The sequence below is a fragment of the Natator depressus genome, chromosome 1 (assembly GCF_965152275.1).
Source record: "Natator depressus isolate rNatDep1 chromosome 1, rNatDep2.hap1, whole genome shotgun sequence".
Lineage (NCBI taxonomy): Eukaryota > Metazoa > Chordata > Testudines > Cheloniidae > Natator > Natator depressus.
Genome location: NC_134234.1, coordinates 202666044 through 202680469, shown reverse-complemented (window position 1 = coordinate 202680469; position 14426 = coordinate 202666044). Strand labels below are relative to the sequence as shown.

Below are 14426 nucleotides of genomic sequence, written 5' to 3'. Positions count from 1 at the left end.
GTATTACACAGGCCATAGAACTTCTGCAAATTTATTCCTAGAGAAGATCTTTTAGAAAAACATCCAATCTTGATTTAAAAATTGTCCGTGATGGATAAGGTCTGTCCATAATATCTGCAGGTGTTAGTTACATTGCTTAATGCACTATTGTAAAGTGCTAGGATATTATAGTGATGAGTGCAGTTTAAGGACCCATAAAGAATAAAACACTATCACACAAGTGGAATGGTTTTGAATGGTGGGATCCCTGGCTAATCTCTGCTACTTCCATTTCATTACAGAGTTTCTTGCTGTGAAGGATTTTTCAGTTTAACTTTGCAGGTAAAATTGCATTGCTCTGGATTGATGTGGTTACCTCTGTGATGATAGTTCAGCGTGTAAAGGGAAAGCAGATATAAAGTATTCACCATTCTTCTTTTTCCTCCTTTTCGTTTCACAGGAGGAAATCTAACTCCATTTCACCCAAAAATCTCTACCATGAGTTGCCTTACCTCTAATTTATTTCAGACTTTTAAAATCTACATTAGATGCTGTGTCAGGTTGCCATTTAAAATAATCTGTTTCTAAAAAATGTTAAATTAGCACACTGAAAATTATAAAACTAATAAATTTGCACTATAGATGTTGTTTCTTGCTAGGTAGGCTAGTTTTTTTCTTGTTTATTGTCATTTTGTTTTTCATGCACCTGTACAGTTACCCAATTTTGGCGTCTTCAAAGAAATGTTTTGTGGGTGGTATGAGAATGAGTTATCTTAAACTGATAGAAATATTTCTGTTCTTTAAAATTTAAAGTTTCATGCAAGGTTCTACTCTGGGTGGTGCACCTTTATTAGCTAGTTTTTAGAAGCAGAATGTGTTGTCCTGATTCCATTAGGCACAGTGGCATTGATATGATTAATGATATTATTTCGTTATGTTACCATTCCAGTTCTGTATTTAAAGGTCTGGGTTTCCATTATTAAGTATGGTTTAGTGCCTAGGTATTTTAGTGATAATGGTGCATTCTTAAGTACTTGGAATTATTAAAAAAACCTCTATAAACTCACCATTTATTGGATTCATCTTTGTTTAGTGATAAGAGGTTTGTGAGAACTGCTGCTCCCTATTGATCTTTTAAATCAGGAGTTACTTGGGGAAGGGCAGGGGAATAATTTTCCAGTATCAGCAAGTGAAATAAGATTAAAAATAGATGGGGCCAATCGTTAGGAATCATTAAACTAAAAGACCCACCCCTTCATTACAGCAACATCACTATTTCTTTATTCCTTGCTGCATTGGAAAGTTTGGTTCGGGGGGGTGGGAGAGATAATGATCACTTATTGGCTTGAAACTTCCCCAACGTGGCTGACTCCTTTTAGGCTAGGAAGGACTCATGCTGCTAAACTTTCACCCATTGAGTTCCATTTGCTCTGCCAGGGGTTCAAAGGATCAGGAGGTTTTAGTTTGTTTTCTGAGTCCAGGGAGACTAAGGTGAAAGAGCTAAACCTTTTCTCAGCGCTTGCTAAACTGTGACGGAGTTTGTCATCTGGGGAGAGCAAAGCAGGTTTTTTCCCCGAAAAGGATTCTTGCTGCTTTCTATCCATGGCAGCAGCGCACATCCACCCAGAATGCCAAGATCTAGGGAATCATTTATCACTGATACAGGAGACAAACCATGAACCTGAAATGATCCTCCATAGCCAACCATACAGGAATTCCTTCGCAGTGGCATAGAAAAAGGGATGTGTGTCGGCTCCATATTTGTGTTCCCCCTTTTCAGTGGGGAGGTAATGGTTCTGCTGTGTGTGCTTATGTTTGTATTATAATAAACATTGCATACCATCCTAGAATATTTGGAAATGTCTTCTGCAGTTGAACTATGTTAATTTATTGGCCCTAATAAATTGGAAGAAATCTTGCTCAATTGGATGTTGTAGCACTATCAGAAAAAGATGATTAGTAATGTTTTCGAAAGCATCTAAGGACATGTCTGCTCAAGAAAATTATACATGTGTAAGTTAAGGTGTGAATTTAAAGTAATACAGTTACGCTAGTACAACTCCCCATGTTATCCCTGTGTAGTTACATCAATTTTACTGGAGTGGTATAACTAGTCTATACGAGAGAGATTTTTGAAAATACCTAAGTGCCTTAGGGCTTATGTTCCATTTTCAAAAATAACTTAGGAGCTCAAGTGTTATGACTTTCAAGGACATTGACTCCTAAGTGCCTAAATCACTTGAAAATGGGGGATGGGCTCCTAAGTAATTTAGATATTTTTGAAATCTTTGCCCAATGACTTTACTAATGATACATGATAATTGTAACAATAATGAAAGGCTGGTGAATCCAGCTCCTAAAATGCTGTCTCATCTGAAAGAATAGGTCCTTTTGCTAAGACCTGGTCAACACCTAAAATTTAGGTTGACCTAACTACATCTCTCGGGGCTATGAAAAATTTTATGCTCTGTGCGATGTAGTTAGGTCAAATGTAGATGACTGTCCAGCTCTTCATAGAATGCACATATACCTAACTCATTACTAAAGCCCCAGTCATTGTCTTGGGTATTCTTCTAGTTTTGCTGTAGCTCCTTAGCTTTGATGTGGTATCAAAAAGGTTCCTGAGAGTATCTCTTCTCCATTTGCTCTGATAGCCTCCAGTGTTTAATGGAAAGATCAGACTGGACATCCTTCCTCTCTGGAAGCAAGTCCAGGACTTCTTGACAGGACCATGTGGAATGTTAAATTTCCCAGCTAACAGTTGTGTTTTAGAAAGCTACAAAGTTAAGGGTTAGGCCAAGGTGTGCTGAAACCACAGCGTATTGTGCTGACCAATATCGTCTCATTGTTTCCTTGTACTCCCGTCTCTCTCTCTAGCTGTTTGTTGTCTCTTGTTTTATACTTAGTCCATGCCCCAAAGAGCTTACAGTCTGTCTTTTTGTTCTGTCTGTACAGCACCTAGCGCAATGTGGTTCTGGTTCATAACTGGGACTCCTAGGTGCTATGGTAACACAAATAATGTTTCACTTTTAATTAGAAAAAAATAAATTGAGAAATTATTCTGTCACCCCAACAATTTTAACTCTGCCCTGTAACGCTGCCTGAGAACAGCCAAAAAATTTTAGACGATCTCTCTCTATGCAAAATGCACATTAGTTAGTCTCATTAGTAACACAACTAGAATATTTTACTCTTAATTATACAATAGCTGCACAGACTCCTTAGCTTAGTGTTGGACATTGATATCTGGCCCCGAGTAAGGAATACTTATCTAACTCCTGATTGCCTTCAGTATGCTGGTTACTCATTCCACTCTATTCCCAAATATTCCCTGTATCAGTTATACAGGTCTTATTACACAGATTGTGAAACAATGGCACTTGTAAGGAAAAAGCAATGGCTAGTGGGATGATGACAAAGCATCCCAGTAGTGTTCAGGACAAGGACATCTTTTTGTTCTGTGTTTGTACAGCGCCTAGCACAGTGGGATCCTGGGTCATGACTGGGACTCTTAGGTGTTATGATAATACAAATAAATAATAATTTAGTCTAGATACATAGACAAAAACAGTTACATATACAAACAAAGCTGTGGCTAACATTTTCAGTATTCCCCACAAATTGTATGTGTGTATTCTCTACAAAGGATGTAGTGTTGGTTGCTTATAGTGCTACATAGACTGAGCTGGTGTGTGTATGTTAATTTTACCTGTCTGTATTTTCTGAAGTAGAACTGTAACTTTAAATTCTTAGGTGAATGTTTGTTTATTTCGTCAGTAAAGTACGTTCTCTTTTTATGGTTACTTCTTGAAGTAATAGTTTTTTTAACCTTAGCTGCAGGTCAGCAAAGCTTTTTGCCTGGGAATTAGTTATGCTGGTCTATGTTTGCAGTGATACTACAAATATCTAGGATATGCATTAACTTCTGTTATGAGTTGCCTTCTCTAAGAGAGTCCTCAAAATGTGCTGTTTGTGGTTACCAGAGGAGGTTGGTGCAAGTGCTAAGTAGAAGTTTCAGAAAAGGATAAGCATTTGCTTGTTGCTCAATAATACAGCCTGCTGAGGAAGTAAGTCTTTCCTGCTAAGTGACAGATGGATAAACTAGCTAGGCAAAACTTCTGCCCACACTTTCCATTCTAGGGCATTCATTTTCTGTGAGATGGTTCAGAGTAAACTTTTTGATGCTGGGAAGGATGGAGAAAACTGACTGAACTGTATCGTGGGTGTTCTGTTGTGTTTTTTCTCTTGATCATTGCTTCTGAACTGTGTAAAATAAGGCAATCTGTATGCTAAAAAGGCAGACAGTGTTCTGAAGTTAAGCCTTATTGTGACTGGGGAGTGGATATTTAAATAATTTATTATGAGAGTGTTGCTATACCTACACACACAAACCCTTCCCCTTCCCCCTGTCTTTCCCAAACAATATTGCTAGTACTAAACCTGCAAAGAGTAAATTATATGACTGAAGAGGCTAACTGAACTCCGGCACTGAGTGGAATGACTAGAACAGACACACTAATAGATTCCCTGGACCTACTTCTGGATGATCTTTTGACGGGTATTTTCAGCTGCTCAATTTATAGGACAGAAGAAAAGTGCCGCATGTTGATTTTAATGAGTATGGCAGATAAGAGGCAAGTATCTACTTACCCGCAGTTTAACTCATTATTATGTGGCAACCCACGTACTTACTGTTACTTCCTATGGCATATAGTGATTGAGAAAAGACTTAAACACCACAAAAATCAGTTGAGCTGCTTGCTTATTAAAGTCATCACGAGTTTCTGTCTTCTTGATCCACTGCCCCTTACTCTGTGAGATACTATAGCTGATTTTAAGAATATAATTGTGGTGTTTATTTCTACATGAAATTTATTTTAGGCAGCCCCCAGGTTTTCAGTTTTCTGTGTATTGTAGATTTTTGTATTGAAAATGCATAACACTACTCTTTAGAAGTTGTCAAGTTGCTAGAGGTGTTGAGGGCTTAGAAGCAGCTTTGGCAGCCTACAAAGGCATTGGAATTCTGTGTTTGGCTTTTGGCATCTAGGAGACATTATTAGGATTTTGGTGCTGGAGGAAGGAGTATCTCCTTTTCTGCCCACATTTTGGGAGGAACGTGTTTTTTGGTATCTTAGTTTTCTACATCAGCAATTATTGACAGTAACTTCTAGCCCTAGTGCATCCTTCCCCTATATTTGCCACTACATTCAAGAAAAGTGAATAAGCACTACAGCTGCTCAGAAATTTTCCACTGAAACTGTTTCATCGGAAAATGCCAATTTCGCCGAGCAAATTGTTCTGCCAAATCTATGAGAGTCAACAATTTTTTTTTGTCGAAACGTAGCAGAGTACCAGGGCGGTCTGCCTCCTCACCTCCACCGTTGCTCTGGGGGATGGAGAGGCAGAGCAAGAGTAGTCTTCCAGATTGTGTAGGTGACTTAAGAGCAAAAGTCCTCTTGAAAGTCAATGGCAATCACTGAGGTGCTTTTGAAAATCTCCCCAGTGTGCTTTGAGGAGCTGTCCCTCCAGAGACTGCATCTTGCAGATCAAAAGCAATAAAAGCAAACAAAAATATACCTCAAGGTATTTGAGTTAAATGTTACATCTGTAATTCTTCTTCTGAAACATTGACTAATGCTTGATCAAATGAACCAAAATTAGAAACATCTGCAAGTGTAAGCAATTGAGCTGAATTGTACAGAAGTGCTTGTGACATGAAAAGGTTGTTTTCATAGAATATCAGGCTTGGAAGGGACCTCAGGAGGTCATCTAGTCCCAACCCCCTGCTCAAAGCAGGACCAATCCCCAGCTAAATCATCCCAGCCAGGGCTTTGTCAAACCTAACCTTAAAAACCTCAAGGAAGGAGATTCCACCACTTCCCTAGGTAACCCATTCCAGTGCTTCACCACCCTCCTAGTGAAAAAGTTTTTCCTACTATCCAACCTAAACCTCCCCCACTGCAACTTGAGACCATTATTCCTTGTTCTGTCCTGTTGCTCATCGGGAGGGACTTAAGTAGGATTCAAGAGAATTGGAAAGGGACCTATCCAGGCATGGGATTTCTAATCCAGACAAGAACTAAGTGTGTGCATGCCACAGAGATGGTGCAATGTGGGGTTGCGTGAGGTTTTCTTTTAGGACAGATAAGCAGCTTGTCTGAGTACAGAGGGGACAGAGCCAGTGTGTGTCTATGTAAGGGAATTGAAATACGGGTGGAATGAAAGGGGAAGTAAGTGAAGCCGTCAAGTGTCTGTTTACAAACTCCTCTGCTTGTCATGCTTCAGAGTAGCACACAGAGTTCAGAGGAGACAAAGTAGGAAGAGAACAGGAGGAGAGAACCTGCTGGTTTCTCTCACTTTTGCCTTTCAGTGTAGAAAAGAGGAGGCACACTTACACACAGTTGAAGGTGGTAAAGAGCTGTGGTGAACTAGCTATCAGTACATGAAGAACAGTGAAATTGCTTGGTCAGGAGCTGAACAGCTGAAGGAACATAAGGCAAACAGTTCTGGATTTTTTCCAGAGTCATTCAGTAGAGTTTATGGGAGAGGAGTCTGACAAACAATCAAATAAATGTTTTCATAGACTCTTTAACCCGAATGGAATTTTATCTTGACGGACAAATTTACCTTGGTTAGACACCATCAGAATATCTTTCAGTTCTTAATTCTGATTGATTAGAAATCTGCAGCTGCAGTACTGATGTGAGGAAATGCCTTTCACCAGTAGCTAGAACCTAGTTTCTCATCTGGAGAAGCATTTGAAAAAAATGTAAGTTTCCTAGAAGCTTGTCTTTTGTTCCTAAAACTCAGAAATGTTTCACTGGAGTAACTGTCAATATTTGGCTATCTCAATTTACATGACTTGTAAAACAGAGCAGGTACTCAAATACATTAGCTTTTATGTATGTGTGAAGTTGGGTTAATATTCAGCTCGAAAGGGTCTTGATAGAGAACTCTGGTAGAGATTAAATGGTAAAATAAGTCTCAAGTTCTCATCAGGACACATTGCAAAATGGATTTATGGATTGAAATAGCATTTAATAGAGCTATAGCTTGTTAGTGTAGTGTGTTTTCTTTCCCCAGGAGGAGATACCTGAAGACGATACCTGCAGTCAGTACCTTGAAAGCAGGATACATTAATGTTAGTGACTGAAACGTAGGGAGAGAGGAGTAAAGATCAGAGCAGTTGACAGTTAGGACTCCTAGATTCTGTTTCCAGTTCTGCATTTGACTTTTGGAATAACCTCTGCATCAGTAGACTTTGTGTAATACTTCATAGGTACTAAACCTTACAACGTCACTGAGAAGTCCTTTGAGGGCTTAAGATGAAAAGTGCAGCAGAAGTGCAAAGTATTATAAACATAGAGCGGTACCAGTTTCCCGTCCATGCAAATGTTCTGAATATTAAAAAGGCTGTTTGCTTAGGTGAAGTTCGATTTTATGACTGAGGGAGTTGTGCAGTCTCTCATAGTTACAATAAAGATGGGCCATACTGCCACCAGCACTTCAGTCTACTAGAAACCAGCCTCTTTCACACTGTTGTGGACTCTTTGCCTGGGTGAGAGAGATGCTTTGAAGATTGCTTAGTATTATGGAGTTTTGGCCCTTTCTTTAGATTTTCAGAAGATGTATTGTGTGCTTCTAGGTCAAATGCTTCCCAGGGACCAATGAGTATAACACTGAGGCCATGTCTACACATACAAACTTACAGCAACAGAGCTGTGCTGCTGTACGAGTGCTCATGTACCCGTGTTATGCTGACGGGAGAGAGCTCTCCTGCTGACTTTTTAAAACCAGCTCAAAGAGTGGCGGTAGCTATGTTGGTGGGAGAATGTCTCTCGCTCACATATCGCTGTGCCCACGAGCGCTTATGCTGGCAAAATTTATGTCAGTCAGGGTTGTTGTTGTTTGTTTTTTTTTTTCACACCCCTGACCGACAAAAGTTTTGCTGACGTAAGTGCTAAGAGATGTACAAAATAAAGTACTTAGTTTCTCATTAAGTCCAAGTTTGGTACAATGCTTGTGGGTTTCACTACTACAAGTCACAACTCACACATAGTGGTGAAGCCTTCAGAGAAGAATTAGTCCTTTTAAAAGCCATTCCCTCCTCAGTAGCGTCCCATCTATGCTGGGTTTAAAACCAATATTTGCCAGATGTTTTAGGTAAACTCTGTTTAAAGGCTGATTGGCTGGCAAGTGCAAACAGTCAAATCTTGCTGCTCAGGCCCTAACTAAGACACACATACAAATATTGTATGGTTCTGCATGTCCTGTTCAACTAATATGTATGTATTTAGCTATGTAACTTATACGATTAGTACAGTGGCTAGTGCATTGTGGACTCCTGGTGCTATCACAGTATAAATAAATGTGTATATATTAAGTTTGTAAATATGTATTATGGTCAGAGTCAAGGTTGTGAAATGTGTAAGGTGAATTTTTAAAGGTAGGCAACACTCATAGTGGGATGTTTATAATTACTTGTACTGGTCATGTCCATACTTTACTAATCCTTAGTGTTTGTTAACTGTAAAGTTCTTACTATGCATTTGTAGATTAACCAGTGGAACTACTTTAACTAGGGATTTACAAAGTTTTTATGGAGGAAATTCCTAGGTTTTTATAAAAAGAAACACATGGAAAAAGGAGTCTAGGCTGCATTGGATCTCTTTAAAATATAAGCTGGTAGAGGCACAATAGCTCTTAGCTGAGCTAACTAAATACTTCAGTGCTTACATTTTTAAGCACTCAGTGGGTACAATTATGAGTTAGATTTCTTGTAGTCCAAGGAGAATTTCAAGGAGCTGAATAGGGTCAGGTACTAGAACCTATCAGCTCTGTGGGGGGTTAGCCAGGTAGCCAAGGGCCTGTGGGTAATACTCTATATTACAGCTTTTGTTGCCCAGATATTTGGTGAAGGAGTGCCCCAGGAGAGTTTCTGCTGGCAGAGCGAGCTCCAGCTCTGAGAAGAGGCATTTGGACAGGTCTCCTGGCAGCTTTCTTTAAATCCTGCTCACTTTGCTTTCAACCTCTAAAATTTAAATGCTTCAGAGTTTAACTGGCCTGTCTGTAAAACAGTTCCCTTCTACTCCAAAACTTTAATAGCAAAGTTTGAAAAATTTACCAGATAAACCCTAACCTGAGGACTTCAGTCTACTAGCCAGAGTGAAAAGTACTTGTGTGTCCCCCCTCCCCCCCTTCGCTTTAAAAGAAAAACTGTGTGGTGATTGTATTGTATTTGATGGCATATTGTCAATCAGCATTCTGTTCATTAATTTTTTGAAAAGTGACTTAACTCTCATTTTTATTATATTCTTTCCCTTCCTTGCTTCATTCCATTTTTTCTTTTTCCTTACCCCATGATCTATTACTGGAAATCTCCTAGGCCTTGGGTACATGGGAGTTTTAAAGCCAGATTAAGTGCACTGTGACACATTTCATTATAGCTCACGGACTCTGCATTTATTATGAATTCTGGAGTCCTCTTTCATAAGAATGGCCATACTGGGTCAGACCAAAGGTCCATCTAGCCCAGTATCCTGTCTTGGGAACCTGGCATTGGCCACTGTCGGAAGACGGAATGAACAGAACAGGTAATCCTCAAGTGATCCATCCCCTGTTGCCCCTTCCCAGCTTCTGGTAAACAGAGGCTAGGGACACCATCCCTGCCCACCCTGACTAATCGCCATTGGTGGACCTATTCTCCATGAATTTATCTAGTTCTTTTTTGAACCCTGTTATAGTCTTGGCATTCACAGCATCCTCTGGCAAGGAGTTCCACAGGCTGACTGCGTTGTGTGAAAACATACTTTTGTTTGTTTTAAACCTGCTGCCTATTAATTTCATTTGGTGGCCCCTAGTTCTTGTGTTATGAGGAGTAAATAACACTTCCTTATTTACTTTCTCCACACCAGTCATGATTTTATAGACCTCTATCATATTCCCCCTTAGTCATCTTTTTTTCAAGCTGAAAAGTCCCAGTCTTCTTATTCTGTCCTCATATGGTAGCCGTTCCATACTCCTAATCATTGTTGTTGCCCTTTTCTGAACCTTTTCCAATTCTAGTATATCTTTTTTTGAGGTAGGGTGACCACATCTGCATGCAGTAATCAAGATGTGGGCATACCATGGATTTATATAGAGGCAATATGATGTTTTCTGTCTTATCTATCCCTTTCTTAATGATTCCCAACATTCTGTTTGCCTTTTTGACTGCTGCTGCACATTGAGTGGATGTTTTCAGAGAACTATCCACAATGACTCCAAGATCTCTTTCTTGAATGGTCACAGCTAATTTAGACCCCATCATTTTGTATGTCTAGTTGGGATGGCCTCAAATGACTTGGCTTGTTGCAGACTACTAAAATTCAGGGGTGGTCAGCTTCCAGCTGGCACTGGCAACTCCCTTCTCCACTAGCATGGGGCACCACACATTGGTATACTGCCACTGCAAGTCCAGGGTTAGTTCAGCACATATCTCACAAAAGGTTGCAGTTGCCAGCAAAGTGATGTGGAGCATTGTTGGTCCATACTGCTGATAGCAATTCAAAAATGGCACTAGCAATTCAAAATGGCACCAGAAAGGAAGTATGCTTTGGAGATGGTGGAAACATGGGATTTTTAAAAAATCTGAACCCACCTGGCTTCTGCTATGCATCCCACAATACCCAGTGAAAAAAATCTCAGTATGCAAACTGCTCAGCAGTGAGGCAAAGGACCATAGGATATCCCCAGAGAATGCCATGCATTTAGTATGTCTCAAGCCACCGCCGTACAATTTGGATGCGAACTGAAAGAGCACAGCCATCCCAGGTGCACGCTATTAGTGCAGCTTGTGTGTTGCATGTTAAATAAGGCAGATCAAAGCAATCCGATTTATACCCCCATGTGGACGAGCCCTTGTTCTCCATCATCTGCTTCCTCTTTTCTGACTCTCTGCACCCTTTTATCTGTTTTCTTTTTCCAAATGTATTCTAACATCTCAATTATATTTTTCCTTTTCTAGTTCCTCCCCTACTTCTTGCAAGCTCCTTAGGGTAGGGACCTGTCTTCTAGGTATCTCTAGTGAAGTGCCTACCACATTTGTGCTAGTGGGTTCTTTTTTTAACTCATCCATCCATCCTTCATGAATTTGAAAAATGTACCATACATCTAATAGTTGCAAGATTAAACTAAATCAGTGGTTCCACTGTCCAGGGGTGATGCCCAAGTGAGAAATCAAGGGGCTCCCCAACTCACCTTCAGCTGTTGGGAAAAGAAGAAAACTGGAATTAATACCAGGGTGCTGTCCAATGTTCCCTCTAAATTTTTTCCATCCAAGGGCAGAACGAATTTTGTTATGTGCACCAATATCGAGATAATGTGCGGGTGTGCATCACCAGTAGAAACAAAAAACCTGGATATAATATATATTTTTAAAAAGTTAACATAGCGATAATTACTCCAGTCAGGGCAGGTTAGGCATTTTAGAACTCACTACTCAAAGAATTAAATTTAAGCATAAGAGAGAAATAAAAATTATGAAATGCATAGACCAGTCAAAAAACTAAAATAACACACTTTGAAACAATAAAATTACAGAGAATATATGTGCATTGCAGGAAGTACCAAGAAGTAACAACAACAACAAGTATGTGTTGGGAGGTAGGGGTGAGTGCGTGTGAGCGAGAGAGAGACTCCGTGCGTGTGTGCGCGCTGGCTGCTGGGGAAGTCTGAGAGTCTGTGCGCTGTCTTGTTAAGGCACTCACTCACCACTGGAAGGCTTGTTCAGACCTCAGACTGCATCAGTTCTCCTGCTCCTGAGCCCTGTCCCCTCCCCCAGCTCTGTGGAGATGGGTGAACGTGAGCAGGGAGGAGGCGGGCGAGGGGGACACCCTGACATCAGTGCTGCCCCGCCGCCCCCCCCCTCCCCCCGGCACAGCAAGCAGGAGTGTCCGGGAGCCATTGGCCAGGGCTCCGAGGCAGAGAGCAGGAGCAATGTGGCCGCAAAGCAGCGGTGGGAGGGGCACCTGAACACATGCTGCCGGATGTGCGCGTCTCTGCTAATGAAGTGCGTGCCACTTGATTAACTGCTGGGCAGCTGTGCAACCACGTAGCTTAGAGGGAACACAGGTGCTGTCTGAAGATTTTGCTTAGTGGTTCCATCTCTTCTAGCCTCTGGCTAGTAGGTGAGCTGATCATTTTGAAACCCCTTGTGTGTTCCTGCCCCTTCTGACTGCTGAAAGGGAGAAAGAACATTCATTCCCAAGACAGTGATGTTGACCTGATTCTGTATGTTTGGCTGCTGCTGGTCACAGGGTTCTCAGTAGTAGCCGTAAAAAAAGAAAGCTATATTCTGCAGAAATTAGTGGTACTTTCCTAGAAGAGATTGTTACTGCCACAGGTGAATGGACTTTTCAAACTCACATTTTAAAAGGGTCATGCTTACTGCTTGGGTCCTGGAGCTACTAGATTGTCCCTCCCTCTTAGCTCTCACTACCTTATAAAGAAGGGGAGTTAGGGTATCCTGTAGAGTTAGGAGCATTTGTAAGATAGCAAGAACTGAAGGGAATAACCAGATAGCTCAGAGACCCTTGAGAGTTAGCAGCTTTCCAGAACACAGGGAGCTAAGGGTAGGGATAGAGGATTATTCACCACTTCAGTGTCTTCTGGGAGTTTAAAGAAACTGACTCATAACTGAGACGGTTATGTGTTTATGCATTTGATGTTAGAGCTGAACGTTTGAAGAGTGTAAACCAATGTGTAAACTTTTACACACAGCTTTGCTGACAGTAATCCAATAACTATGAACACTATAAATAACTTTACTATTTAAAAAACATTTTTCTAATACATGTTATGCGTGAGTATGTACATTTATGTGTTTTAGAAATGATGCAGTTTCTGAGGGAAGGGAATCAAAGAATCATAACAGATCTTGTGGATTTGAAAAATTAATCACTTTAAACATATATCCTAAAAGTCTGAAACTCCATAAAAATTATTTTTCTTAAACTAAAATGACTACAAAATGTGTAGGGCTAGCTTGTTCCTATTAAAAGTGTGCGAATTTATCTCGGTTATGGTCATTAGTAGCTAGCCACCAGTGTAAGTGAAGCAGTGCAAATGCCTAGTGTAGGCAGGTCAAGTTGTGATAAATTCTAGTTTGTATAGATGCAGCTCAACCTGGTTTCAAACGGAGTTGAGCAGCAATGGTGCAAACTGTGGCTAAAGTGGCTTTTGTCTGTCTGTGGTAGTGGGGTTACACTGGTGCAGCTAAACTGGTGTCTGGGTGCTGAGGGCTGAACTCCGCAGTATAGACAAGATTTTAGGCTCTTAATGGATTGCTGCTTGTAGCCTTAACTATGGAGTTGTGACAAGCACTTCCAAAGTTGTTGTTTTGTAGCTAGACATATATGTTTGAAGGAAAGAATTCTTGCTCTACTGGTTAAATTGGCAGTTTGGTTGTGGTAATTACAGTAAAATATTGGGAAGTGGATTGATATTTGTTTCAGCAATATAAATAACAAACTCTATTGCATGGAAGAAGTTAGATGTACCAGAGTACCAATTTCTATCTCACTAAATATGAGTTAAATTAGTAACTTTACTCACTTTTGAACCATCTTCAGTGATAGTCTGTCTGATAGTCTCACTCACACACGTATTTTAACTCAATGTTCTCTGCTTTTCCAGGAGACAAAGATGGCAGCAAAGTGACTACAGTGGTGGCAACTCCTGGACAGGGTCCGGATCGACCGCAAGAAGTTAGTTATACAGACACCAAGGTTATTGGAAATGGATCTTTTGGTGTTGTGTATCAAGCCAAACTCTGCGATTCAGGAGAGCTTGTGGCCATTAAGAAAGTTCTTCAGGACAAAAGATTTAAGGTGAGATTTATATGAAACCTAGGTTGTTCTTTAAAAATATATCTGTATTTCTACTCTTTCTGATTGCAGGTTCTTTGGTGACTTGCTTTTCATTGGTGTACATATACTTAATATTGCAACTTGAATCACTATCATAAATAATTATTTTGCTTTGTGCATAGGAAGAAGTTTGAAGTCCTGATTTGAAGGTATTAGTTACATTTCTTGTATCAAAGTATTTGTGGTCTCAGGTTGGGTTCCAGTAGCAAACAATTAACCAGGGGAAATAGGGAAAAAGCTCTTTGTTAAAAGTATTATTTTTTGATATGAGAAGACTGCCCTGATCATTAGTAAATAAGCAAGTGGGAGAGGATGGGGATGGCAAAGGCCGTCGAGCTTTGTTCTAGATAGCTATATCTACAGAGCTAGGCTGTGTGGAAGGCCCTTCTCAAGCAGTGAGAGATGCCCCACACCAAGTGAGAAGGAAGTAGACAGAATGAGCACATGGGAATTGGGACTCAGTGGGAGTTAGGCGCCAAGGGAAATTAGACATCTATATTTAATTACTTATTCTATCTAAACCTCAATATTAATAATAAG

The 14426-nt window shown here is 40.3% G+C and overlaps 1 protein-coding gene across 4 annotated transcripts in view; it reads left to right on the top strand.

Annotated features, from left to right (window-relative positions):
• Positions 1 to 14426, top strand: part of GSK3B (glycogen synthase kinase 3 beta) — a 264258-nt gene that overhangs the window by 66314 nt on the left and 183518 nt on the right. For all 4 annotated transcript variants that reach the window (XM_074974595.1, XM_074974579.1, XM_074974570.1 and 1 more), the window contains exon 2: positions 13654 to 13847. In XM_074974595.1, coding sequence (XP_074830696.1) covers positions 13654 to 13847 — 194 coding nt within the window. The remainder of the gene's footprint in view (positions 1 to 13653; positions 13848 to 14426) is intronic.